The 26,813-nt window shown below is 42.0% G+C and overlaps 2 protein-coding genes across 2 annotated transcripts; one reads left to right on the top strand and one right to left on the bottom strand.

The window, feature by feature from the left end:
• Positions 1-236: 236 nt before the first annotated feature.
• On the bottom strand, positions 237-4,299 carry si:ch211-153b23.4 (uncharacterized protein LOC335392 homolog). The gene is made up of 9 exons (XM_063484521.1): positions 4,209-4,299; positions 3,498-3,611; positions 1,738-3,414; positions 1,534-1,633; positions 1,293-1,441; positions 1,091-1,203; positions 917-1,006; positions 690-812; positions 237-599 (listed from the first exon to the last, which is right to left on the bottom strand). The coding sequence occupies exons 1-9, from the start codon at positions 4,261-4,263 to the stop codon at positions 399-401; spliced, it is 2,622 nt and encodes an 873-aa protein (XP_063340591.1). The 5' UTR covers positions 4,264-4,299; the 3' UTR covers positions 237-398.
• Positions 4,300-4,910: 611 nt separating this feature from the next.
• Positions 4,911-6,517, top strand: si:ch211-153b23.5 (uncharacterized protein LOC321177 homolog). The gene is made up of 5 exons (XM_063484514.1): positions 4,911-4,983; positions 5,407-5,519; positions 5,653-5,824; positions 5,911-6,112; positions 6,204-6,517. The coding sequence occupies exons 2-5, from the start codon at positions 5,412-5,414 to the stop codon at positions 6,394-6,396; spliced, it is 675 nt and encodes a 224-aa protein (XP_063340584.1). The 5' UTR covers positions 4,911-4,983; positions 5,407-5,411; the 3' UTR covers positions 6,397-6,517.
• Positions 6,518-26,813: the final 20,296 nt, after the last annotated feature.

Raw genomic sequence — 26,813 nt, 5'->3', positions numbered from 1 at the left:
GTTATTTTTAATAATACACATTAAAAATAGAATAATGATGAAATCTCATGACACAATCAGCTACTTTCATTATGAGCAAAAACCTACATGTCATTATGAACATTATGACTTTTCAAAGAATAAAAGAAAACAACTTTTTTCAAATAGTATTTTATGAATAGGGACATATGCATTTAGAATTAATCAAATGCAGTTTTATATTTCAACATGAAAAGTTAAAAGGTGCATTATTGTAATTTTGTAATTTTCAGACAAAAGGGAAACATCATAAATAACACTTTATTAAGTACATTACAAATCACCCAGTTAGTGCCACAATGTGATTTCCCTCATTTAATAACAACTTTACACATCAGGTTTATTAGAAATGGCAGCATATTTTAAGCAATGCAGAGAAACTACGATCCATTCTGGACTGGATTTTCTTCAGGTGAAGGCGGGGAGGGTGTTGAGTTTTCAGACTCTCTTCCCGAATCTTGGGTGCTTCCCACTTCTGAAATGTCTCTTTCTGTAAGCGGTTGCTCCATATCATCCTGGAAGGCAGGATTCGTCTGCCCTTGTCTGTGCCGCCTCTGAACCTCCTCAAAGATTTGAAGAACCTTGAAAGCAGACAAAAATAACAGGTTTCAAAAGTAAACAACAACCAAATTACTACAACAGAAAGAGCGACTGTGTGATTTTTATACTACCTTTGATTTTGGAATGAGACCGACTCTAAAGAAACCGATTTGTCCAGTTTCAATCTTGGTGCAGTCGACCACAGTAGATGCAATGTTCTCTGGGGACGGTCCATCACATAACACTCCATCCACCTAAGAAACAAAACCACATCCAGTTCAGTAAAAACAAAATCAAACAGAAAAAATGAGAGATCAGCAGTTCATTTACTCTTCATTAACTAAATTATCATGATTACCTTGTTTCCCAGTTTGGCATACACTTGGTTGTGGTGAGTTGTATCGGCTTCACCTGTGGGGTTGGCTGATGTTACTGCAATGGGCCCCACCTGTAGGAATAAGTATTAGAAGTTTGTATTCACTGATTTTGTTTCATTTTTGAACATGCAATGATCAATATTAATGGCCCTTACCAAACCAATGAGATGTGTGGCTACAGAACAGTCGGGGTTTCTGATAGCAATGCTTTGTGGAGTCCCAATGTGTTTGGCAGCATCTCCCAAACCAAAGATTTCCATCCACGGGCCTGTGTGAGAAAGCAAGACACAAAAAATGATGATAATAAGAAAAATCCCACCAGCACACAGACACACCCACACACAGTCTTACACTCACCTCTTGGTATAACCATACTAATGGAAGATGGCCACGCAGCCTCCATGAAGTCCAGAAGCAGAGGGCTCAGCAGGTGTCGCACCGGCTCCAGCTGCTTGACGGAGGAGATCCACATGGACATGGGACGGTCCTCTGCCTGCTTCTTCACCCTGAAGCCAAACAAAATAACGAGATTTAACAGGAATTAGACAGCTATAAATACACTTAGGGACAAGTAAAATACATGAAATAGGAAACTCACTTGTAAGCTTTGATTACAGCATCAGGTCTGTTGCAAGCGGCCACCAGCACATAGACGGTGTCAGTAGGCATTCCACATATGCCGCCATTTTTCATGATTTCTGCATGAAGAAAGAAGAGGGGGTGATAGTAAAATGAAACCCACATCCAGCATACTAACATCTGCTTATTTGAGAACTCAGCATCAATGTATCCTATATCTTACCTGCAATCTCTAGGACAGATGTGGCTTTACGGGCTGGTAAATGTGGACAGACAGCTGCCCCTCCCCCTGCTCCAGTCAGCTTGATAATAGGGTTTCCTAAGGGGATCTGAGGAGACTTGAAGGTGCTGTTGAAAATGTGTGCCAAGAAAAAATAAAAACTGACAAGGCCAAAGATGATTGTGACTCCTATGTCATAGCCATAAGGCAGCGAGCCCATGGCATCCAGCAGGAAGCTGATGATTATAAGATGGAAGGTAAATGCGTAGACAAACCATGCGACGTTTATAAACAGCGTTGCAGCTGTCACTAAAATGTTGAACACAAGGAAGGTAATGATCCCAACAGCAATGTTAAGACCTCTGGTCTCCCCATACAGGCCGCCATATCGTGTCAGCCCCCACACCGTCCACATCACCCCATAGAGAACAAAGACTGTGCTCTCAAAGGTTTTACCACGAGCAAAGGCTACTGCGCCGCACAGCAGCTCCAGTGCTCCGCCAGCCATGACCACCCAGGGTAGAATCAGCACAAAGAGAGGATTTTGGCTACCTACTGTGGCTGTGATTGCGAATGTAGCCAGCACATTAGACGCATGACCTAACACCTCTGCATCTGCATATTTAGAGTACCCCAGGTAAGGTGTGTGCAATTCTTTGTCATGTGCCCTGAGAGTAACGCTCTGCATCCTGCCAACTAAAGCCTTGAAACAGCCCTGCCCTGTGGGAATCTTGGTACTAGAGGCCATGTTAAAGGTAGTAATCAAAAGCATGCAAGCAGAAGCCACAAATATAGCTGCCTGGACACCTTGAGTGCCTGCTTGGAAGAAGCCTTGAGGCTGGGCTGCAAGCGCAATAGAATAGGCGACAAAGAATAGCTGGTAGAAGCCCTCCAGCAGGTCCTTCTGAGTACTGAACAGAGCCAGTATGAAGAAAAGAACTGAGAAGACAACAGGAAAGGGAACAGGTGAGTAAGGCTGAATGGAATAAAATGACAGCAGGGCACTGTAACCCTCTGCAAACGCAAACAGGGAAGTGAAGCCATAAAAAGTGGCAGCAAGCATGTCCATACCTCTGTAAAAGAGGACACACATGCCGAGCTGGAACACGCCAGCTGTCCACAGCCAGGGGACATGACCGACAAAGAGCTTAGGGACCACACCTAGCAGGGGACAGGCTAATACAGACGCAGATAATAAATTCATCGCCAAACTCACTGACACGGCATCATAACACCCCTGGTTCTGCTCTGCTTTCAGCTCAGCTTTCTTCTTCACACCTGTTCCAGGAAGTTCCACTTTACCGTGAGTGATCACAGACAGCAGACGTCCAGAACCAAAGTAAAGACACACCAGACAGACAAGGAAGTAGTTAGCAGCTGTGGCATACAGGCCAAAACCTACCGCTGACAGACCTGCGATCTGATGCGCGGAAGCTAAGGAGATACCAACAGCTATGAGAAAGAGAACTGCTTTCTTTGCTACAACAGCAGCAATGCCTATGATGAGCAAGGCCAAGATAAACGCCGCAAGGCCTGGGACAAATGCGAATCTAAGCTGTGTGGGCTGTATGACCCTCTGCCCTCCCAGGATATACACCAGACCAGAGCCACACCACAGAGCAGAAACAGTGAGACACAGGGTGGAAAACAGGCGGCCGTGGGACAGACTGTGACGGATTCCTAGGAAAAAACAAGGCAGGGTCAGGAGAAACACTTACAGCTACATGACAGCATGCAATAATAAAACTCAAACCTAAACAAACCTGAGTAAGCCAGAAGCGCTGCGGTGATGAGAAGCAGAATCCCCAGTGCAGTGTGGGGGACCAAGTCTTTTTCAGGAGTGCTGCCATAACCATTCACCAAAAGCAGGAGTGAACCTGTAGGATAAAATCACTGCCTTTATCTTTATTTCTAAAATGTACTGTTATCATCCGGCCAAAAGTGATTTTCAGATTTTCTAAGTGTGTGTAGTTGTTATTTTTTCTAATATTGTCACTTAGTTTGGTAAACAGGCTGTATTCAATAAGATTTACAAAGAGGTTATATAGAAAATAAAGACATAACCTCTTTGCAAGTATCCTTATGACTCTGAATTATTGTACCTACTCTGTCTTCTGTACTATATTAGCTCCACTCCTTTTTTCAACCTAAAATATATTTATAGAGCTCTTGAAAAAGAGGTTTTTATAATCTAAATTAGATTTTTTTAAAAGGCCATAAAAAATCACTGTTACATAAATGTTCTTTCTGGATTAAAATGTCTTGATATCGTTCACGACAGACGGCTGTTCGAGGTCATTTACAGCAGTTTAAATAACAGTAATCAATTTATTAAAATGTTCTTCATTATTTTTATCAGATGTTAATGTGACATTAAATATCAATATGAGCGCACATTTCACCATGACTGTCTACACGAAAAACAAAAGAAACACAAAGCTGGTAACACTTCCGAAAGCAAACCACAAGCTTACCACCGGCGATGCTCAGGATGCCGACGGATATGTGCAGAGAGCCGCTTTGAGCCATGGCTGTAGTGTCTCCCTCTGTCGACGTGAGGCTGAGTTTTATACATGTGGGCGTAACATCAGCAGACACTTGAGAGGGCGAACCGCGTCTCACCGGGAAATAACACGGGCAGCGCCCACGGAATATCCAACAGGCATCTTTTGTGTGTCTAAAATGAATCACTCAGGTACAGCAGCACATGTTTTACATTGCATGAAAAATAAAATAAAATGTAGTCCTTAAATGGAAGTTTGCACAACATGTAAAATACACAGATAAATACATAAAAGTTAAACCGAATCATGCAAAAAGAGTATTATCAATTAATTAATAATTATTAACCATTCCCCCGCTGCAAAAAATCCAAATTTGGAGAAGACAGATATTCCTATCACACCTCACACATGTCTTCCATTCCCGGTGAATACGCCACTTTTTTTTTCAAAAGTTGGGGCAAAGAAGTGAAGTTGAATTTTTAATACAGTAGCTTCATGGCTTATCTTTCATGTTTTCTTTTCATAGCTCAACATTTTATTGCAACTATAAAGCAACGCGGAATGACTCAGCGTTTTCCCCGTTATCGGTAACGCGGATGATGTCAGTCTGTCGGGCTACAGAGTTGTTGGGGGAGGAGACACCGGGAGGGATTATAAAGAGTCTGCTTCTGAGTTCAGTCATCATACCTCTACTGGAAAACTACTCCGCACAGCTGAAGAACTAGCCGACCGACAGCCGTTCAAGGTGAGAAAATCCATCCGCACTGCCTTTGTTTCTGCTACCCAAGTTACGTTTTACAGACAAATATTGATGAATGAAGGATGATTCCAAATGATAGATTTGTTTTCTCAGCCATTTGCGTTCAGTTTTCTTTGCAGACAATAAAGGCATTCATTCATTCAACTTCATTATTCATCAGTTTAAAAACCCGATCCTGTAACTCCAGTTTACTGGTGTCAAAAGTGTTACCTGGCAGCAGCAGCACGCCTGGGACTCATGTCTCACCTGCTTATGTAAATATTTTATGTGAACGTAGCACAGGTGGCACAGAAGCAGTGATTAGCCAACTAATTAGTTATCATATCGGACTGGGAAATAAATAGTCCAAAGTCTATACTGGCTGGTGTTCAGTTAAAGGAAGGTTGTTTTGTGTGTGTGTTTTTATAGGAATCATGGCCAAGCGTGTTGCAGTCATTCTGTCAGGCTGTGGAGTCTATGACGGCACAGAGGTCCACGAGGCCTCTGCCATCCTTGTCCACCTGAGTCGTGCAGGTGCAAAAGTAAGGGCAAGAAAAGGCTTGTTACACATTCATCTGTGTACTTATCTGAACCCTGTCACACTTGGAAGTATTTGAACTCCTACAACATCCCTCAATCATGCAGAGGCTAACCTCTTATTTCATGTGTATGCAGGTGCAGATGTTTGCTCCAAATGCAGATCAGATGCACGTTGTAAACCACTGCGAGGGGAAACCCACAGAAGAGAAGAGAAACATCCTGCAGGAAAGCGCCCGTATCGCCAGGGGTGAGGTGACTGATCTGGCCAAGCTAGATGTCTCAGCATTTGATGCTGCCATCATCCCAGGTGAGACACCACAGAATAAAACACACAAGCTGTTTCTTTCTGTTGTGCTAGTTGCACTTTTGTGATGTTCTCTTGTACCCATTTAGGGGGCTTCGGTGTGGCTAAGAACCTGAGTGACTGGGCAGTGAAGAATAAGGACTGTGCCATCCAGCCAAATGTAGAGAAGGTCATCAAGGACTTCCACAAAGCTGGAAAGCCACTGGGCATGTGCTGCATCGCGCCCATCCTGGCTGGAAAAATCCTGCCGGGCTGCGAGCTCACTGTGGGGCAGGACAAACAGTGTGACAAGTGGGTGAAGTATTTTATTATCAGATGTTAATGTAGGTACAAAACTACATCAGTCAGCTGCTCTGACAGTCCCTTTTCTTCCTGTCATCAGGTGGCCATATGCTCAGACAGCAGGCGCCCTGAAGGATTTGGGCTGCAAACACGTGAACAAAGATGTGGAAGAAGTTCATGTTGATGCCAAAAACAAGCTGGTGACCACCTCTGCCTTCATGTGCAATGCTCCCATTCACAAAGTCTATGATGGAATAGGTTTAATGGTCAAAGAGACACTCAAACTGGCTTAACAAGAGTTGAATCACATTATTGATCTATGAGGTGCTTCTTTCTTTCCTTTTTTCTATCAAGCTTATCAAGCTCTCTTACCTATTTCCTACTTTTGTTTTGACCTGATGTGAAACATTGAATGCACTAAAAATTTCAATAAAAGATTATCTAACAAAGACAACACAATTCAGTTGTTTTTCCTTATTTATACGTCATTCAATAATGTTCTGACATACACATAATACAATAATCCATAATGTTCAAACCTATCGTGTTAGAAACTGGCTGGTTCATTACATCAAGGGGTTTACTGGATGAACACACTGGAGATTTGCATTTGTAGGCAAAAGTCTGTCAGTACCCTTAAGCAAAATAACAGATTAGTAACTATTTTTGTGGCCAGCTAAACCTTTTTTGTTATTTTTGTTGGAATTATTCACACACTTTTTCTGTGTTGTTTCAATTGGCTTGTTTGCCCGAGGTTCACCATACAACCTTTTTCATATGAACACACATGGAGTAAGAAATATGTGTACCTACCAAAATCCTTGCATTGTTTAATGATGAATTAGTTAATGGAAAGGAGCCCTCTGTCACCAGTAACATTTTAACAGTATTGTCTCACTGCCTGTCAAATATCCGGTTCAACTGTTGTCGCTGGGAAACACTGGGGAACTGAAAGGAGGTTTAATGGGTTGAATGCTGGCGGGTGTGGAGACTGCCACCTGCCATCTTTCCTAGAGTGAGTTAGACTGCTTTACACACTTGTCTATTTGCTTCTCGGTCTGGCAAACTAACTGGACTGTTATCATTTATTGTTCATTCAATCCATTTTCCTAATCTCTCATTATACTTTGCATCTCTAGGAGCTAGAGCTCATGTGAGCAGATATGAGACAAAAGACAGTTTGCACCCTGGACAGGTTGCCGGGGAAACTTCATGTGTCAACATGGTTATTTAAACTGCCCTGACTTCCTCATGCAGAACCACAGTTCCTCTCTTGATATCCTATTGTATGCTTTCTCTAGATCTATAAAGACTTCTCATTCTCTAAGATTGCATAAAACAGTCTGGTTAAAACGCCATTACCTCCACAGGTGTCATCTGGACCAGCCACCTTTCCACTCTTTATCCTCTTCATAGTTGCTTTAATTCCTCATCATCAATCCTCTGCACTTCCTCATTCACTGTCTTCCACTTGTCCACCTCTCTCTATCATTTACTTCATTCATGAGCTGCTCAAAGCACTCCTCTGATCTTCTCAACACACTCTCTTCACCTGCAATGAGGTTTTACCTGTAACTGGTAACTGTGTGTTGTTGTCACTGCAGTGTCAAATATTCTGACAGATCTCCAGAAATATCTCAGAACGACTTGTGTGGAACACTTAGGAAAACAATGAAACACTTCCTTACAATATATACAATATTAGCATCAGTTCTTGTCATTTTAAGAAGAGGATATTTCATGCAAGAATGTTGATAAATTCTAGGTTAGCGGTCTACACTGTCATCGTGATCTCTCAGGGTGATCTCGTTTAGTAGCTAACGGTCTGCGCCGAGCATCAGCTGCTGTCTGAGTTTACCAGAGAGACACACGGTCTTGTCTGTCACTGAAAGCTGTGTGGCAAATTAGCGAGATGATGCGTTAGCAAAAATGGGCTCATGGGAATGAAAAGTTGTTTGGGTGCTCTAACAGTGCCCCAATGCAGTCAGTTCATTTACCTACCAAGAACGGCACAAATTAGAAACAAGCACTGAGCGAGGGAGGGAAAGGATGGGATTGATGTCATAACTAAAATAATACAGTGTAAGTCCGTGATTCTATCAGACAGACGAACGAGAGGAGGATGGAGAAGAGTCAACGTGGTTTTCTATAAGTGTGAACTCGTCTGTTAGAAACTGCCCGGGACTGAAAATGAGGGCTAGAGCAGAATTTATCCAAATTTATCCTTCATTACAAATTATTTCACCTTGTATACCTGAAATCTGTGTTTAACAGTGACTTGCATTTTGTAAGAGCAGCAAATTATTATTTGCTATCAGATCTCAACCCCTCCCTGTGTTAATAAAGATTACTGTGCCACCTGCGTAAATGCGCGCATTGTTCGTTTTTTTCGGCGAGGTTGCAGGTACTTATTAAACTCGGACACACTAACAAAGTCACATTCATTTATGTGCTTTAGAAATGTTAGTATGGTGTGTGTGTGTGTGTGGCTCTGATAGAAATGAAACCACGAAAATCGAGAAAAGACGCACAAACACGTTGTAATTATGCACCGATTTCCGAGCGGACATGCAACTCGAAAAACTGCAAATGTTTAGTTTTGTTCAGTTGTGCTCGGCAGTAGTAAAACAGTATCAATACTGAGAAAGGGACTCAGCTCTAAACACTCTGTGAAGAGTTACAGGACAGAGTTAAGGTTTTAGCACTGCGCTCACAGCTTCGAGCCATCCACCCATCACGTTACCCACTTTTTTGGAAACATGTCCTCGTCTCCTTCCAAAGAAATACATTTTAGCACAATATATATATATATATATATATATATATATAAATTTGGACCACAAATTTGGACCACATTAGGGAAAAATGTGAAATATTTCGTGATCATGTTGTTGACTCGGAGAAATAACTCGATCTGCTGGTTTATTGTGTCATTGTGTTGTATTGTGTCACAACATACCCTGCCTTTACTGCAAAAGGGTGTAGTGTAACCATCGGTATCCTTGCGCGGGTGGTGCCAACTCTTCCAGCTCTGCCCGAAGCTTCGTAAAACATTCCAGGGAATACGGGGGGGATTTACGCAGTCAACACAATTACAGTCTAACTTCAATACGAGGAAGGGTCAGGAGCTGACGGTAAATACTGTTTACAGGTCAACTGTTACACAGATTTCACGGTGGAATGGTTTGTAACAAAACTATTCTGGATGAATCCTGCGCTGGACCCGCGCTGGACCTGCGCTGTCAGATATTTCTCTAACTCTGACATTAACTTTGTGAAAAGCGCTACAAAACAGAATTCACCAAGGAGAGAGAGACACCATCAGACTTAGAGAGAGCTGAGTTCCACCCCACAGGAAAGAATTAAAAAGAAGACTCATGCAGGGAGGAGCGACGTGTAATGTACGAAGATGGTCAGATAGACGACTTTATGCACAGTTGTAGTTAATAATTTGAACTACTGTAGTGAAATGGTGTTTGAAACAAATTAAAACTCAAACATGCCGTACCTGCTCACAAACATCACTGCACCTCTGCAGATTACACAAGAACTGGACTGAACATCAACCGCTACAGGTGCAGTGATGAGTCCAAATTTGAAGTTTTGGATAAAGCTGTCATCAATGTGTACAGAGGAGGTTATGAAAGAGGTGCAACAGTGAGTGTCTACAGCCATCTGTAAAACACGGTGGAGGCTCTGTCATGGTTTGGGTTGCATTTCAGCCAGTGGTGCTGGAGATCTTGCAAAACATTGATTAATTTTTCAGTATGAAAATGATCCCAAATACACAGCTGTAAAAGGGTACCTGGAAAAACTCTATGCAACACTATCATCAGCCATGAATTGGCCTCCCCAGAGCCCAGATCTCAACATTATTGAAGCAGTGTGGGATCATAATGACAGAGAATGGAACAAAAAGGCAGCCGACATTCAAGGAAGAGCTTTGAATGTCCTACAAGAAATCAAGAGAACTATTCCCGAAAACTCAAGAAATCTGCCTAAAAGAGTTCAGGCTGTGTTAAAGCATAAAGGTGGTCACACCAAATGTTTCGTTTCAAGCTTGTTAGAATATAGATTTCCATTTATACTACCTATTAGCCATTTTGCTAGGAAAATATACAGAACTGAGGGTTGGCTCAAGCGTTTTACACATTACTGTATATAATAACAGCTGTATGAGCAACTCTGTTTGTGATGAGAATTAAACAGGAAAATGCAAAAATTTAAGTGTTAAAAAGTTTAATTTCACAAAGTAGACTTCACTCTGCTTTGTGCATTAAATAAGAATGTAACAGCGCTTTGTGTAAAAAAAAAAAAAAAGTTTTTACCTAACTGTTGAACTCGGTCTAAATTTATAACAAATCTGTTACACCAAGCAAACATCCTAAATTGGCTTTTGGCATATTGTAGATTTTTCGTCATTAATATGATATAAAGATTTTAGTTGGAAAGCAGAATCGGTGTGAGTCTCTTTTGTTTGTATGCAATTTGTCCTTTATTTCAAATTTTACAAACCAGTTTATGGCACAAAACAGTTTCTACACATTAAATTATTTAATTAATTCATGATATAGTTTTAAAGGAATTTAAACACAGCAAATCATGTCAAAAAAATTACAGAAATGTGATAAATTTATCAATAATCTGAAATTTGATTTGATTATAAAACTTAAACATTTGCTTTAACAACACATTATATTTCTGTAACATATATTAACTCCTGGTCTTGCAAATTGGACTGTAGTCACATGAATACTTATATTCATGTGCTTTTGTTGGAGAAATGATTGAATGCGTCTGTCCCGCTGACCAACTTCGTTGCATGAAACTTCCTTGGACGATCAGGATCCTAAGAAACAGAAGTAAAATAAGTAAGTAAAACAGTAAAACAGAAAAATACAAGGTGAAACTCTGATTCTTTCAAAACAGGGAAAAACGTCGGCCTTACCTCTGTGGGGTAAGCACAGGTGGGAACGTAACGGATCACAAACCCACAGCGTCTCTTTTGTGATGTGTTGGCATCACTTGCGTGCACAAGGAGTCCATCGTGAATCTATATGTAAAAGAAACAAAAGGTCATTCATTCAACATACAATGTCTTTATCCTCATTTATAACCTTCTAAGTTAAGAATAAAACCGAACTCACAGACATCTGTCCAGCTAACAGAGGGCATAACACAGCTTCCTCCACTTGCAGCAGCTCCTCTGGGATCTCCTGGTTCACTGACAGCATGTTCCCAGGGCGGAGGGCTTGGCGATGGGGCAACATGCCAGAGCAGTGGCTGCCTACAGGAGGCAAAGCTCAACACTGTGAGTAAGACTGCTGATTTTAGAAAGCACATTTTGTAGCAAGTTGTATAAAAGAAAAACAAAACACTAAAGCAGATGAAATACCTGGGATAACCTGCAGGGCACCATTTTCTTTTAGTGAGTCATCCAAAGCAAGCCACACAGAAAGAACAGGGCCGCCAGTGATACCCCAGTACCTGAACAAACAATTAGAGTTAGGCATAGGAAAGCAAAACAAACATGTGTTTGCTTCTTTGTCTGTAAAATTTACCTCATGTCCTGATGCCAGGCCACGTATGGAAGTTCATCTTTTTCAGCATGCCCATTGCTTTGGGCAATCTTTTCCTCCTTGGCTGGTTTGACCGGTGTTGGGTATTTGCAGATGAAACGGGAATCCAGCAGGATGACATCTGGGCCCAAGACGGCTGTAATCACTTGCAGGATGTGAGGGTGCTTGGTCAGGTTCATCACCCATGGATACTGGAGGTGAACATTGTGAAGGCTGTACTGCGTGTACTCGGTACCTGGGTATATGTATAAACATAACACAGCTTTCCTTAGAAAAAACAGGGCAACATTTAGTCTACTAGTTTTAATTACTTTTATGCATATTCGTACTTTTAGAAGATAAATTCAACTCATTAATGATCTGTTGCTACTTTTTCTCAACTGCCTTTTCTGCACTAGCATTGTCTTGTTACCCATCTCTCTTCATCGCTGTGTGCTACTTACCAAATTCCATCTCCAACTTAGAAAAGGCATCTCTTGCTTCCCTCAGCTCTGTCTCATTCAGCACAGGCAGTGCAGAGAGGAAGCCCTGCTGGTTGTAGCTCTCTCGCAGTTTCTCTGTGGATGCAGTCATCTCTGCAGGACTTGTCTCACAGACGATGGCTAAGGCTTTTTCACAATTTATAAGGTAGAAGCTGTTTGTCGGGGTGGTATTTAAGGGGTAGAGAAGATATAGGAAGAGTTGGTAAAGCAAAACAGTTCCTGTTTTCCTTCGTGTTTTCAGTGACATAAAAATAAAAAAAGCCCTGCCCATTTGCCATGATGGGTGAAAATAAACCATATAAACAATGTTTGTTCTGTGGACTAAAGCAGATTAAGAAAACACCCTACAGAGGTGCAAAACTGACTTATTTTTCTGGAGTGGCAAAACCACAGTAAAAAACAAGTAAAATAAGAAATGTATAACTTGGTGAAATGTGGAGAATGTACCACAGAAAATACAGCTGTTATTATTAACTATAACTGCTGGAGTAAATGTGTTAATAGCATCATACCTGTGCACTGTTCAGTCTTCAGTTGGTGTCTCGGAGTCTGGATCCTAAATGCTCTCCAATGCTTCTGCTGCACAGGTTTATATAGTGTACGGCCCACCTTTCAAGGAACTCCTCTCTCTGTGTCATCATAAAACTTGCTTACTTTGAAATTGTGCTACGCAATGATTGTCCCATCCCATCCTTTTGAAGTCAATGAATACCAAAGCAGTGAATGATTCAAAGACAACCAAGGCAGCATGTAAAAAGGATATATGTGCTGGCATTTTACCATCAGGAAAAAGAGATGGTATTTTAAAGGTGTGACATGTTGTGAAATACAGGTAACAATAACATTTCAAACAACATGAATTCATTGACTAAATTCCCCCGCTCAACACAACCTTTTGTTCAGCACATTCTCTTCCTTGTCAGGAACTTACAGAATGAGAGACGGATGAGAGAAAGACATACTTCATACTGTGCATAATGACGGTGTGAAGACTTTTGTTTTATTTTTCTGTCCTTTCGTATTATATCAGTAGTGCTGTGTAAAAGCTTTGAACCAAGCCTCTTCACTCGCTTTCAGTCCTGTTCTTGTACCTGACCATTTTCTGAGGAATTTTATTTATTTACCTATTTTCTGTTAATTGCCTTACCACTGACCTATTAAAATAGCATTTTTGCAACAAAAAGGTGATTCTCAAAGGGGTATTAGCTGAAAACTTGGCATTGTAGCAGCAGATGAACAGTATCTGAATAGCATTCCCTAAAAAATAGGTAAAAATCCAGGAAAGTCTTGAGACAAGATTTCAGGAATGCATCTGGTGCTTCAGTTAAACCATCTACTCATCACTGAAGCCTCATCAGAAATGGTCTCAGTGAAGGGTGGCTGTAAACTTCTGAGCACATCTGTGGGCAGCAGGTCAAGATAGACGTAAAACAGTGAGTTTCTACAGCAATCTGTAACACACGGAGAAGGCTCCGTCATGGTTTGGGGCTGCATTTCAGCCACTGGTGTTTGGGCTCTTGTCCAGATTAATGTCACTGATGTCAGTACCTCTTTTGATCCACCATAAAACACCATCTGGAAAGCACCTGGTTGGGAACGGCTTAATTTTTCAGCATGGCAAAAATCCCAAACACAGTGCCAATGCAATAAAAGCATAACCTTGTAACCATAACCATAACTTGTGTCATTTTATTTCAATGATAAAAGCTGATACCCCCCCCCCCCCCCCCCCCAAACTAGATTCAACAAAAGGTCTTGTGGGAAGATTATATTTATTCGAATATATTTTATTCATAAACTGGAAAAGAGGGATAAATGAGCAGCGTAGTAACAACCCAGCAGCTCCCATTTCTGAAAACAATTTCAGTGTGACAAACAAACAGCTGCTTCCACAGTGACTTCCTTCTGTCACTTTGGTGCTGACAAGCAATTTTCCTTTTAAATATATCTCTGAAAATCAATGAATCAATGACCAAATAATTAAAACAACCCTTTAATACAAAGACAGGCAACCTTTCACAGCCTGTTACAAAAACCTAGAAGTATGCTGTGGAAAATCTTGTTTAGGAAAACCCCTCCAGTCACTATTTGGTGACCTCTGGTTTCAGTGACGACAAAGACCACTTAGCAGTAAAAAGGCGCAGCAGCCCTAACCGCTTCCTTCAGACTGCAAAAACATTAATCTCTGAGGAAAAAAACCCCACTCAACCCTACTTCCTTGTACAACTTTCTGAAATTGCAAATAGGTTTGATGGTTCAGTGCAATGCGTCCACTGAAGAACCACATAAATGGCACAGCTGTGTTGGTATGCTGAATCAATGTGAATACATGTATTAAAATTGATCATCAAATCATGCTTTATTTTATAATGTTTACTAATTGACTAATAACTGCTTTGTATATTAGCCAATTAGTATCTATGAACATTACACAGATAGTTTAATAAAGCCACAACTGTCATTTATGAATCCATATGAGAATAAATAATTTGCAATGCATATATAAGCATTATTATGATGACTAGTATGACGCTAAACCTTATGTTAATAACATAACATAACAAATTGTCTGTGTTTGTGAGATGTCAGGAATGATCATTGATCAGTAAAAGCATGAATGTACTACAAAATATCCATAGTTACAACACCATGGTATATACAACATATGCCATTTAAACAATCTTTAATTGCACAAACTAATGAAAATATAATTATTAGTGATATTAATTATCTGTATCTTTAATTAAACATTACAGATATTAAATGATATTTTCCAAAATAGGGTTTTACAAAAGTGTTGCAATGAAGTGAAAGATTCAAAAGGCGACTTAAATATGTTAATCCTAATGAAAGCATATTTACTCTTTATCAGAAACATGAAATGATGCAAGTGTGATGAATTACACTCATAAATCATGCCTGATTTTGACTAAACTATCTACACAGGCACATCTTCAACCAATATCAGTCCCGCATTGCTAAATTATTAAGTTATAAGTTAAGTTATGTGGGTAAGTGATCGAGTTAGCACAGCTGAAAACTGTCATGTTAAGTAACGACATCATTATAGCTTCAAAATATTCCTTAAAAATAAAAGAAAGAACTTTCTTCTGAAACTTGTCTGGTTATGTTTGTTCTAAGTGATGATGTCATACATACAGCAGTGTGTAACTACTTCCCTTCACAAACCAGCATATTGGTGCACAAACAGTGAAGCTGTCAGCTGAGGATCTGTGAGGTGTTTGTTTAGCTCAAACTACAGTTTTTGGTTCACTCATCTTCTCGCTCAGTTCTGGTCTCCTACTTCTCTTTCTGTTCTTTTTGTTTCAGTTTCTCTTCGACTGTGAAGGGAATATTTCATAAGGTTGTTCTTTTTACACTATAAGGAAACTTCAAACTTGCAGCAGTGAGAGTTATGTACACACTGGCACATGTTTGTGCTGAAGTACTTAAAGAATTACATGAAGAGTTTTACTTTGTCTAATGATGCTTTTCCAGACGAGACTTAGTACTCAAGATCCTTTGAGAGCTGCTGACACATTTAGTGAGTCTGATGTTACCAGGCAATCATTTTCTGTAAACATGGCTCACTTTCCCTCTAAGTCTCACACTGAGTCTTTGTCCCTGTTAGGGTGCTTTGGGCAGAGTGGGTGGTGCTGTTTCCTTTTCTCTCCATTTTGTGGTCTCTTGTCGCCCCCTAGCAGCTGCTGCTCGTTATTACAGCACTCATAAAATGTGTCCGTCATAATAACAGGCTATGCTAGGCCATAAATTCCAACCCTCCTGATTTTTCTGGGAGAATCCCAAATTTCAGTGCCCCTCCTGAAAATCTCCCGGAGACACCATTCTCCCCAATTTCCACCCAGACAACAAAATTGAAAAACCATATCCCAGCTTGGCCCAGCCAATTCCAGTTTCCAACAATGGCTTCTAGTAGTAGCCTACTACTACTGCAGCTACTTAGTTTTAATATTACTCTTATTACTCTTTTTGGGTCGCAAAATAAACTTTTAACATATTTTCAGGCAAGAATGTAGCTGTGTAAACTTCAAATATCTGTGTTATTGTACTTACATTATAATCAATCAGCTTCCTTTTGTCCACTTAAAATATGTTTACAGAACTATTTTTGCATTTGTTGCAATTTCAGCATCTGGCTAAGAGGACAGACATTTTTAAAGTAAACCACAATTTTTTTAACAGCATAAATAAAGTGTAGCCCGGGTATATTTTATGGGGCTAAGTTTTATTTCTAGTTATGTGTATCAGAATAGTTATCATCAGAGGCGGAGGCAGACATTTGATACACCCGGGGCTTAGCCCTAAAGGGTAGTATGCATGTGGGATTGCGGGGGGGGGGTTAGAAATGACTGAAAGATTAATAGGCTCTGTTTTGAGTTTTGTTCAAAAAAGAATGACTTCATATAAGCAGCAAGGCAGAACAAAGTCAGGGCTGTATCAAGACACGCGGACTAAACCCCAATTCAACCAGACCCAGAACTGATCCGGAATTAAAACAGGACTACAACAGTTCAAAATCAGGACTACTTAGGATTTAACCAAGACAGAACCAGAATCAGAACTAGATGATAGTAGCACTACAAATCATCATAGACCTGCACTACATTTATTTTTTAATTCTACCAAAGTACACTATTTAGATTGAGAAAAGTTTATATAATTATTTAGCCTTGTTGTGCAAAAAAAGCCTGCATAACTTAATAAATATAGAATTTGAAAAATAACAAACTTAAAAAGAAACACTAGGTACGAGATACATGAGTACCTATACGGCGATACTTTTGGTAAACAACCATTTGACTAACATGTCTGTCTCACCTGGCTCTTGTTCCATCTCTGTTCTGTCCTCATTCTCCTCTCTCTCCCTCTCTGTTCCTCTCTCTCCCTCTGTTCCTCTCGCTCCCTCTTTGTGCTGACAATCAAGCCAAACACCAACATCATCAAATATACAGTTGAAACCAGATATTTACATACTCTTCAGATAAAAACACAAACACTTTTTTAATTGTAACATCAAATCAGACTAAATGGTTTTTTTTTGATTGATAAATATAAAAACATATTTGTTAACTTTAAGAGTAAAGAGAGAAACTATCTGTATTTCTTAATTGTAAATGGCACCAAATTGTATTCAAAATTGAGCCACACTTATGGAGGTCCACAATTCTTTTTCCTGGTGTTTTGGTTGACATCTCTTGATTTTCCCATTTCAAAGAAACAGGCTCTGTGTTTTGCCTTATATGCATCCACAGGTGTGCAACCAATTTACTCACATGGACTCTACTAACCTATCAGAAGCTTCTTCAGCTCAGAATGGAATCGTCTGGAGTGTTCTTATTAATTGACAATAAACTTAGTGTATATGTTCTCCTAAATTTGATGAAAGTAATAAAAAATAGACATCTCTGTCTCTCTTTATTCTGACATTTAACTAATTCAAAAGATATTTCAATATTTATTTATCCAAAACAAAACAAGTTTACTCTAAATTGATGTTGTACAGTAAAAAAATGTTCTTGTGTTTTCCATAAAGTGTATGTAAATATCTGGTTTAAACTGTGAATATACTGCTGTGTATTGAAATTCCTCTTGTTTTGCATAGGAATATACTGAACAACATACAAAGCATAATATATATAATAACATCTACCAGAGTTTTTTCTTTGAAAGAAGCCCCTTATGTCCATTCTTGTATATCAGTACATTACTGAAACCGATTTATTTAGCCATGGAGGGTAACAACTGAAAATATCAAATAAACACACATGTAAGCTAAGACTCTCTAAAGAAACAGCATTGTTGTTCAGCTTTTCATTTCGCCATTTGTTGATTCACTTGAAGAGCAAGTAATGTAATATGGGTCAAGTGATCAGTTTGATACCAATCTTTCGTGATACACCGTCATATTTACATTATTTGTACAGTACAAATGATTTGCTTTGGTACCTGGTCGAACTTCAGTTCTCCTCTGTCTGCCTGGCTGCAGTGTTGCCAACTCCTCAGTAAGGAAAATCGCTATTGGCTGTCCTAAAAGTCGCTAGAAGTCGCTAAATGACGTCATCACCTAATTTGCATAATTGGTCATGCTAATATAATTGTAACCTACGTTGTTGGAGAGAGAAATAACATCGTGGAAGAGACATAAAGTGAGTAAAAAACTTCCTAAATGCATTTAGTTTATTTAGAACTACAAATTAAATTTCTTTTAGCAATTATTGTTTTTTTAATGTCACAATTCCAACCCTGCTCCTTTACCCGGGCTTGGACTGGCAAAAGTGACCCGAAATAGGCACTCTGGTGGAGTTACTTTGTGTGTGTGTGTTTATAAGTAGTTTTAAACCTTGTGATCCACAAAACAGCATAAGAGTAAAAGAAGAACTGACTGCGTTACAGCACCCGCTGCTTGTTGAGAGTAAAAGCGATACGCGCTTTCACGTCTTTTTTTTAGAAAAAAAGTCGCTAGGGGGTCTGAAAATTCGCTAAATATAGCGACAAAGTCGCTAAGTTGGCAACACTGCCTGGCTGCGTTTCTCCAACATCGCACTCGCAGGCAGCAGCTCCCCCCGCCCCCTCGCTCAGTCGCTGAGCTCGGATCATACCAATATTAGGGGGGATTTAGCACAGTCGTAAATTCCCACAGTGTGCACTATGTGCTTTGAATATTGTGTGCAGTTTTTGTTTTATACAGTTGTCAGCCAGGCATCTAACTATGAAAAAATTACACTCCAAAAGACCCCAGGCTTCTGAAAAAACAACCCGGTAAGCCACCCCCCGCTCCGCCACTGGTTATCATGTTCATTTTCCTATTTTTGTAGTAGTCTTTACTTAGTTTGTGTTTAGGTGCTTTTATTTTGAAAGGGGCCGGGAGAGAAAGAAACGGGGGAGAAGGCAGCAGCCACGAGAGATCGGAGGAGAGAGAGGAGCATGGGTGAGATGCGGCTAGCGTCTACGGAGACTTGCACTGTTGCCTCGGAACTTCCTAGTTAGCAGCGTGCTAACTCTGCTAATCGGAGTTAGCCCTCAAGGCGAACTCCGCTAAGCATCACCGGACCTGTACAGAACGAGAGGTTACCAACTGCAGAGGCTGACCGATCAGGTTTGCTGCTCGGAAGGAGTAAGGGTGCAGCTGCATGGACTAAGAGATGGACCTCTCGGCTTGCTGTGAGTTTGTGGAAAGAGACTAAGAGTTCCAGGTAGGAGCACCATTTTGTTTTCTTTTAGGACCGTTGGTTCCTACGCACACAAGCATTGATCCAGGCCTGCACCGAGGGGACTTGGGAAATCGGGGGTGTGAGCGAGTGTGTGCGTGTGTGGGGCCCATTACGGTAGCGAACTGTTTAACTGTTGTTATTGTTATAACTTATCATTGCAAGAGACTGTTTACTTTAATGATTTAGTGGGTGTTTATCAATCCATTCAGTAAACCCGCTTAGTTGAAACGGAAGATCTTGTGTGTTGTACTGTTTCTTATATATTGTGGCGAGCTCAGGAAACGGAGGAGACAGAGGTTTCTTCGGGAGCACCCGTTTATTTAGCTTTTGGGGAGGAACACTGGCGCGAGCCCTCCGCTCAGCGCGGCAGCAACACAACAACACAAAATGGCGCTCTCTCACCGGAAACACACACAGAGGGAGCGTCACCTGTTACCATGACAACATAACAACAACACAACTGCAAAACAGAACATAAATGTCCATAACATCCCCGGACCGCCCTGGGCCGCTACATAGCCCCCACCTAAGGGGTCAGTCGTCCCCGACAACCCCATTACCCCACACAAATTCCTGCAACTGTCCATGTGTCTTCCTTCGGCGCGCAGGCCGATCTCGACCAGCAGGGGAATTGTCACTTGGATGAGAACCTGGGGTGCCACCAGCATCCCCCGCCCTGGCGGCTGCGGGACGGGCGGGCAGTACGGCGAGAGCCTGTCCTGGTGCAACACCGCCACGCGTCCTGGACCCGGCATGCGGATCCGGTACACCACTTCTGTTAGCCGCCCCACGACCTCCGCCGGCCCTTGCCAGTGACCGCACAGCCTGGGGGACACCCCTTTCTTGCGAACCGGGCAGTACACCCAAACCTTGTCGCCAGGCACGAAAGCTCCCCCTCGGCACCTGGTGTCGCAGGCTCTTTTCTGTCGTACTCCGGCACTGACCTGGGCCTGGCGCTGCTCCCTCAGCCTCCTGTAGCAGTCTCTGGCCACCAACACGCGCCGGTTCTCTGCCTCGGGGACGGGGAAAGGCTCTAGGACGTCTCCTCCCACTCTCTCCATCAGGGCCCCCACCCGATGCTGCTGTAGGGGGGCAGTGAAGCATTGAGTGGAGCCCTTCCGTGCCGTACAGGTGTCACAGCAGTGCACATGAAGTTCCACATCCCGTCGACAACCAGGCCAGTAGAACCGTCCCCTGAGACGGCGGAGAGTTTTAGCATTTCCATAGTGGCTGGCCCCCACCGAGCCGTGGACGAGCTCGAGCACCTGCGACCGCAGCGTCCGAGGCACCAACAGCTGCAGGAGATCTCTGCCCTGCCCGGGGGCCCGCCATCTCCGGTACAGGAGGCTGTCGTGGGTCTCCAGGGTGTTGTACTGGGAGTAGTAGGCCTTCACTTCGGGCCCCTGTCCTGACACCCCTGTCCAGCCTGGGCGTCGTGCTGCCTCCAGCCAGGCCCCCACCTGAACCAACGTCGCATCAGCCTCCTGCTCCTGCTTCAGCTGCTGCCTGGTCAACGAGAGCCATCCCCCTCCGCCGGCAGTAGCCACGCCCCGTGCCTCCTGGGCCCGGGGCGGGGCTCAGGTAAAGTCCCTTGGGGTGCCCGACTAGGCCCGCCACCGTGCATCGTTCTTGGAGGGGGGCAGGAAGCTGGAGCGGTGGTCCCCTCGCTGTGACGCTCCCCCTCTCATCCCCCTGAGGCCACATAGTTCTGGCCTTCGGGGCGGCCGCTAGGCAGTCGCGTGCCACGTGCCCAGGCTTATCGCACCGGTAGCAGCGGTCGGTCGACGGGGACGCCTCCAGGGCACCGAGGGCTGCAGCTGGCATACCTCCGGGACCTCTCCCTCCCTGTCGTAGTCTGCGGCCCTGATTTGAGGGTAGTTTGGGGGGCGCACATACTGGTTAGGTGGCGAGGTGAGCACCAGCTCGGCCCTCTCAGCCTCAAGGAGCGCCTCACGGAGAGTTTGAGGCATGGCTAGGCGGACGTGTTGGCGTAGTCGCTCTGGAAAAAGTCCTCGCAGGAAAGCATGCAGGCTAAGCTCCTCACGGGCTGCTGCTGGGAACTCTGGGTAGCCACGACGAGCATACAGCAACACATCCGCTGCAAAAGTGCCCAGGCTCTCCCCCGGCCTACGGCTCCGGTTGGTCAGCTGCTCCCTGCTCTGCTCAGTGGAGTGCCGCTGCCCAAATCGCCTCTCGAGTGCTACGGTGAGGGCCTGGAGCTTATGCTGCTCTGACGGGGCTAGGTCATGGAGTACCTGCAGTGCATCTCCTTCCAATGCTAGCGCTAGCTGTGTAGCAGCCTCTTCGTCGCTCCAGCCATTATGTCTCGCGGCTAGCCGTACTTGTGAGAGGTAGGGCTCTAGCGGGGTTAGCCCGTTATATTTCGGTACCTTAGCTGGCGTTGCAGGCGTCACTGCTCGCTGTCGGGGGCCCGCGTGTCATATCTCTCTTAATAGGCTTTTAGTGTTATTTTGAATGCGCTGAGGTCATAGATAATTAGATAAAGCATCCTAATGTGTGATGCTGCAGAACCACGTCATGTTGACGGAGTAGCGTATTATTTGGCATTATTGCAGGCAAACCAGCATATGAAATATGAAACAGAAAAGAAAAGTATGTTTATTTTTTTATTCAAGATCTGTTGACATGTACTTAGCAAGTACATACACATGAAATGCAAACTATTTACATGGCAACGCACAGCTGGCAACCTCTGGCTGTACCTCGGTCATATGGTCAACGTACTCACAACGTGGAGGCTTAAAAACGGCCAAATCTTGTACCCAACCGTTTGTGAATTAGATGTGCGCCTCCAGGAATTTATAATTCCGAAAATGATTCGCCGTGTATGCGCTGACTCCACAGACAAGGTACGCGACGATATCAGGATAGGACAACGGCGGTAGGCTGTCTGGGTTTCTGCTCCACTGCCTTTTTTCATATGGGTCCACATTACCGATGCACGCTATTTTTTCCATGTACCGTTTCTTGGCGTCTGGGCGCAGTCGGTCGCGATACAGCCCTTTGTCTTTTGCGTTGATTTTAAGCGTGGTTCTGGCAGTCCTGCTATCAACACAGTGTGTTTGTTTTGATTTGTGGCCTTCTGACATGGCACCGCGATCCCACAATGCACTGCGGCGTGACGTCAACTCCAAAGCCCTATAGACCCTGTGCATGAGAAAATGCTAACTTCCTGGTTTGAGACCGGATGTGGGGTTGTACATTTCCGGTAGCTTTACTTTACGGTCAATCGCTACTGCGAAGATATACTCCAAAATCATGTCCAAACCTCGAAAACGGAAAGATCGCGTTAAGTTACAAAGAGAAGAAGGTGGGAACACTCACCACTGTTGTGTCATAAAAAATCTAATGATCAATTTTGACGTTTAAAGAGTTTAGATCGATCAGGTGTTTACATCACTCAACACAAGCAGAACTGCATTACAAAATCAGAAGACACATCGTCCACATTCAGAAGCACATCTCTGTATAGTGACTGGTCTTATGATTTAAACAGGCAAATGTTCAGCATTCAAACTACAGGTGAAGAATAGTCAAACCAGATGTTTCCCTGTTATGTCGATATCAGCTAGTCAAGTACACACCTACACAGCATGTTAACAAACCGTGAAAAAAAGCCACACAAAAAATGAATGATTGCTGGTAAGGGTTTCTATACATTAGTATTTACGAAGGGTATGTTGTGACTTACCTTCAAAATTACAGTGGTCCCTCGCTATAACGCGGTTTACCTTTCACCTCGCTGTTTCACAGATTTTTTAGTGCAGGTTTGCATGCTTTTTTTTTTTTTACGTCACATTGTTTTCTGCGTCCTGATCACTGCAGACGATCTCCTCCGTGACGTCTCTCCTGTACAGTACAGAATCGCTGCATCGATCGCTAGCAGTGTGACTCTGAAGTGCAGTACTGTATGTCCACAAAACGTTTTGCACCGTCAAAAAAGAAAATTGGCTACTTGATTTCACCTATCGCTGGTTATTTTTAGAACATAACACCCGCGATAAATGAGGGACAGCTGAGAAATATAACATTTGAATCCCCTTTCTCTTTTGCTCTGAGGCGTGGGGGAAAAAATATCGACAAGTCGATGAACATCATTTACAGATATATTGGGTAAATACCCAAGACATCTATAGAAATGTAAATCGCTGCTTGATTCATTCATTTGCTTAACTTGTTTTGGACCGTAAACAAGGCGCGAATAGGACACCAGAAACAAAGCTCCCCACAGGAGTTTTCGCACCGGAAGTAGCATATGCTAACGTGCACACAGTCAATTACCGTGAACGGTATGATATAGCCCAGCCCTAACTAGAACTCAGGGCGTACCCAGCTATAGTGGAGTACTGAGTCAGGGGCACTACAAAAGGATACTTAAAAGTCACTGCCAAAGACTGATTGCGGCTTCTACCTTGTTACAGGAATGTTGTTTGATGCTCAAGATGACTTGATATAATTTATGAGGAATATATTTGACATATGTTTCACATATTATAGACCAACAAGTTATTTATAGCACCGAAATCAATTTTTGGCAGACAATCACTTTTTGGCACAACACCTGGTCCTCAAGTGGACGCAGCCTCTGAATTTGGACACCCCCGGCCTGTTTCTGGCCGAACAATAATAACGGTGACATTTAACTTATCTTATCTGATAAATAAACATTGTAAAATCCAAGTTTTATATATTTATATATATCCTCCCACCAACAGCCATTTTGAATGTCTCCCTAATTCTGAGGTCTCAAGGTTGGCAAGTATGCGCTAGGCTTTGGCCCACATTAGTCTAAAATTGTATGTAACCATGAATAACATGTTGCCACGTCCACCAGGAGAGACTGGACAGTATAGCTGTAAAACAAATATGCCAGCAGTTTATCTCAGTTAACGAGAGAAGGCATGTGTTTGGCTCCTTCACATAGTGGACATTGAGTTGTTGTGTGGGGCACCAGTAGTCCATGTCTGTTGCTGTAACAGTAGTTCATGTTTAGAATAAAAAATCCCAGCTCACTGATTTGATCGGGGCAATAGTGTGCCTAAAATGTTGCAATGTTGCATTTTGCTGAGAGATCTTTTTCTTTGTGGTAATCTTAGATGAGTAGTTTTATAGACAAAAACCACCAGGTCATTCAGTATTCCCTTAGTGCTAATGTATAAGAGATGTTGGTGTACTATAACTGAAGTAATGTTGTTAAGTCCTTAAAGTCATATTATTTTATTGTCATGACTGTATTTGAAGCTATTTTTATTTTTGTATGATACCTGATTTATATGGAATATAATCCATAATGATTTTTGATTTATGTGGAATATGGCTCATGTAAACTAAAGTCTAAAATACTTAGTCAGTCATATGTTTAATATTAATTTAACATTATATAATTCACATATAAAACTATGAATTGTAATTTTAAATGGTTCAAAAGCATGTAGAATAGCATATGTAGGCAAATATATTTCTCCTTTTTTATCAAGAAGCAAAGACAAAAAGGAAAAAAAAGAAACAGGGCAGGGTTCGGTGTGTATGTGTGTGTGTGTATATATATATATATATATATATATATATATATATATATATATATATATATATATACATACACACATATATATATATATATATATATACACATATATATGTATATATATATGTGTATACATATATATATATATATATATATATATATATATATATATATATATATATATATATTAGGGGTGCAACAATACTCGTATCGAAATTGAACCGTTCGATACAGTACTTTCGGTTCGGTACGCATGTGTATCGAACAATACAAAATTTTTAATGTATTTTATCAACTTTTCCTCTGACGATGCTGTCTGTGTTGAGAGCTCAGTGGATCTGCGTTCAATTTATCCGCCTAGGCTGCACTGTCAAGCGCAGATCCACTGAGTGCAGCGCAAGCTAACGAGACAGAAGTAAGGTCGTTGTAACATGGCAAATTGAACCTCCCCCACCCTCATTCAGATCTGGCGTTTGGAACTATTTTGGTCTTCATGTGAAGCATGACCCTTATGGTAAGCGCGTCATGGACAAAAGTAAAACAGTATGTCGGATGTGCCACGCAGTGCTCAATTACATTGGTGGGAACTAGTGCGTTAGCGCAGTTAGCTTGTTAACGTGTTGACGCCGTCCAGCCCCACGCACGGGGCGATCCGCGGTAGCTCGTTAACGGAGATTTGCCGTGTTGTCGCGTTAACGTCATTTCAACGAGATTAACGCTGACAGCACTAGTGGGAACACAATGAATATGACTGCACATTTACTCCGACATCATCCTAGTGCAAAGACAAGTGGAAGCAGACAAAAACAACAAGCACGCATGCTACAAACTTTATCCGAGTCATTTAGACAGCCGTTAGCACATGATTCTCCTTATGGGGACCTGATATGTTTAATATGCTGCTGAGAATATAGCCCAGAAGAAGCTATAGTATAGCTTTTATTTTGGAAAGAGCCATTTCTCTGTAATAAACCCTCTTTTCCAAAGATGAGTGATTTCTCGATCAGATAGATTTATTTTTTTATTACTTTGTTGTTTCAGCAACATTAAATTTAAAAACTGTACTTTTGAGTTAAAATATACAGGGAGTGCAGAATTATTAGGCAAGTTGTATTTTTGAGGAATAATTTTATTATTGAACAACAACCATGTTCTCAATGAACCCAAAAAACTCATTAATATCAAAGCTGAATGTTTTTGGAAGTAGTTTTTAGTTTGTTTTTAGTTTTAGCTATTTTAGGGGGATATCTGTGTGTGCAGGTGACTATTACTGTGCATAAATATTAGGCAACTTAACAAAAAACAAATATATACCCATTTCAATTATTTATTTTTACCAGTGAAACCAATATAACATCTCCACATTCACAAATATACATTTCTGACATTCAAAAACAAAACAAAAACAAATCAGCGACCAATATAGCCACCTTTCTTTGCAAGGACACTCAAAAGCCTGCCATCCATGGATTCTGTCAGTGTTTTGATCTGTTCACCATCAACATTGCGTGCAGCAGCAACCACAGCCTCCCAGACACTGTTCAGAGAGGTGTACTGTTTTCCCTCCTTGTAAATCTCACATTTGATGATGGACCACAGGTTCTCAATGGGGTTCAGATCAGGTGAACAAGGAGGCCATGTCATTAGTTTTTCTTCTTTTATACCCTTTCTTGCCAGCCACGCTGTGGAGTACTTGGACGCGTGTGATGGAGCATTGTCCTGCATGAAAATCATGTTTTTCTTGAAGGATGCAGACTTCTTCCTGTACCACTGCTTGAAGAAGGTGTCTTCCAGAAACTGGCAGTAGGACTGGGAGTTGAGCTTGACTCCATCCTCAACCCGAAAAGGCCCCACAAGCTCATCTTTGACGAT

This window comes from Pelmatolapia mariae, linkage group LG2 (assembly GCF_036321145.2).
Source record: "Pelmatolapia mariae isolate MD_Pm_ZW linkage group LG2, Pm_UMD_F_2, whole genome shotgun sequence".
Classification (NCBI taxonomy): Eukaryota; Metazoa; Chordata; class Actinopteri; order Cichliformes; family Cichlidae; genus Pelmatolapia; species Pelmatolapia mariae.
Note: the sequence above shows the minus strand (reverse complement) of the source record. Positions and strands in the feature narration are given on the sequence as shown.

What these genes read in the sequence shown, in the direction of transcription:
- si:ch211-153b23.5 (XM_063484514.1), top strand. Translation starts at nt 5,412, where the DNA reads ATGGCCAAGCGTGTTGCAGTCATTCTGTCAGGCTGTGGAGTCTATGAC. An exon ending in TGATGCTGCCATCATCCCAG is followed by an intron (nt 5,825 to 5,910) that starts GTGAGACACCAC and finishes GTACCCATTTAG; the next exon opens with GGGGCTTCGGTGTGGCTAAG. An exon ending in CAGGACAAACAGTGTGACAA is followed by an intron (nt 6,113 to 6,203) that starts GTGGGTGAAGTA and finishes TCCTGTCATCAG; the next exon opens with GTGGCCATATGCTCAGACAG.
- si:ch211-153b23.4 (XM_063484521.1), bottom strand. Translation starts at nt 4,263, where the DNA reads ATGGCTCAAAGCGGCTCTCTGCACATATCCGTCGGCATCCTGAGCATC. An exon ending in GCTGTAATCAAAGCTTACAA is followed by an intron (nt 1,442 to 1,533) that starts GTGAGTTTCCTA and finishes GTTTGGCTTCAG; the next exon opens with GGTGAAGAAGCAGGCAGAGG. An exon ending in GTCTCATTCCAAAATCAAAG is followed by an intron (nt 600 to 689) that starts GTAGTATAAAAA and finishes TCTGCTTTCAAG; the next exon opens with GTTCTTCAAATCTTTGAGGA.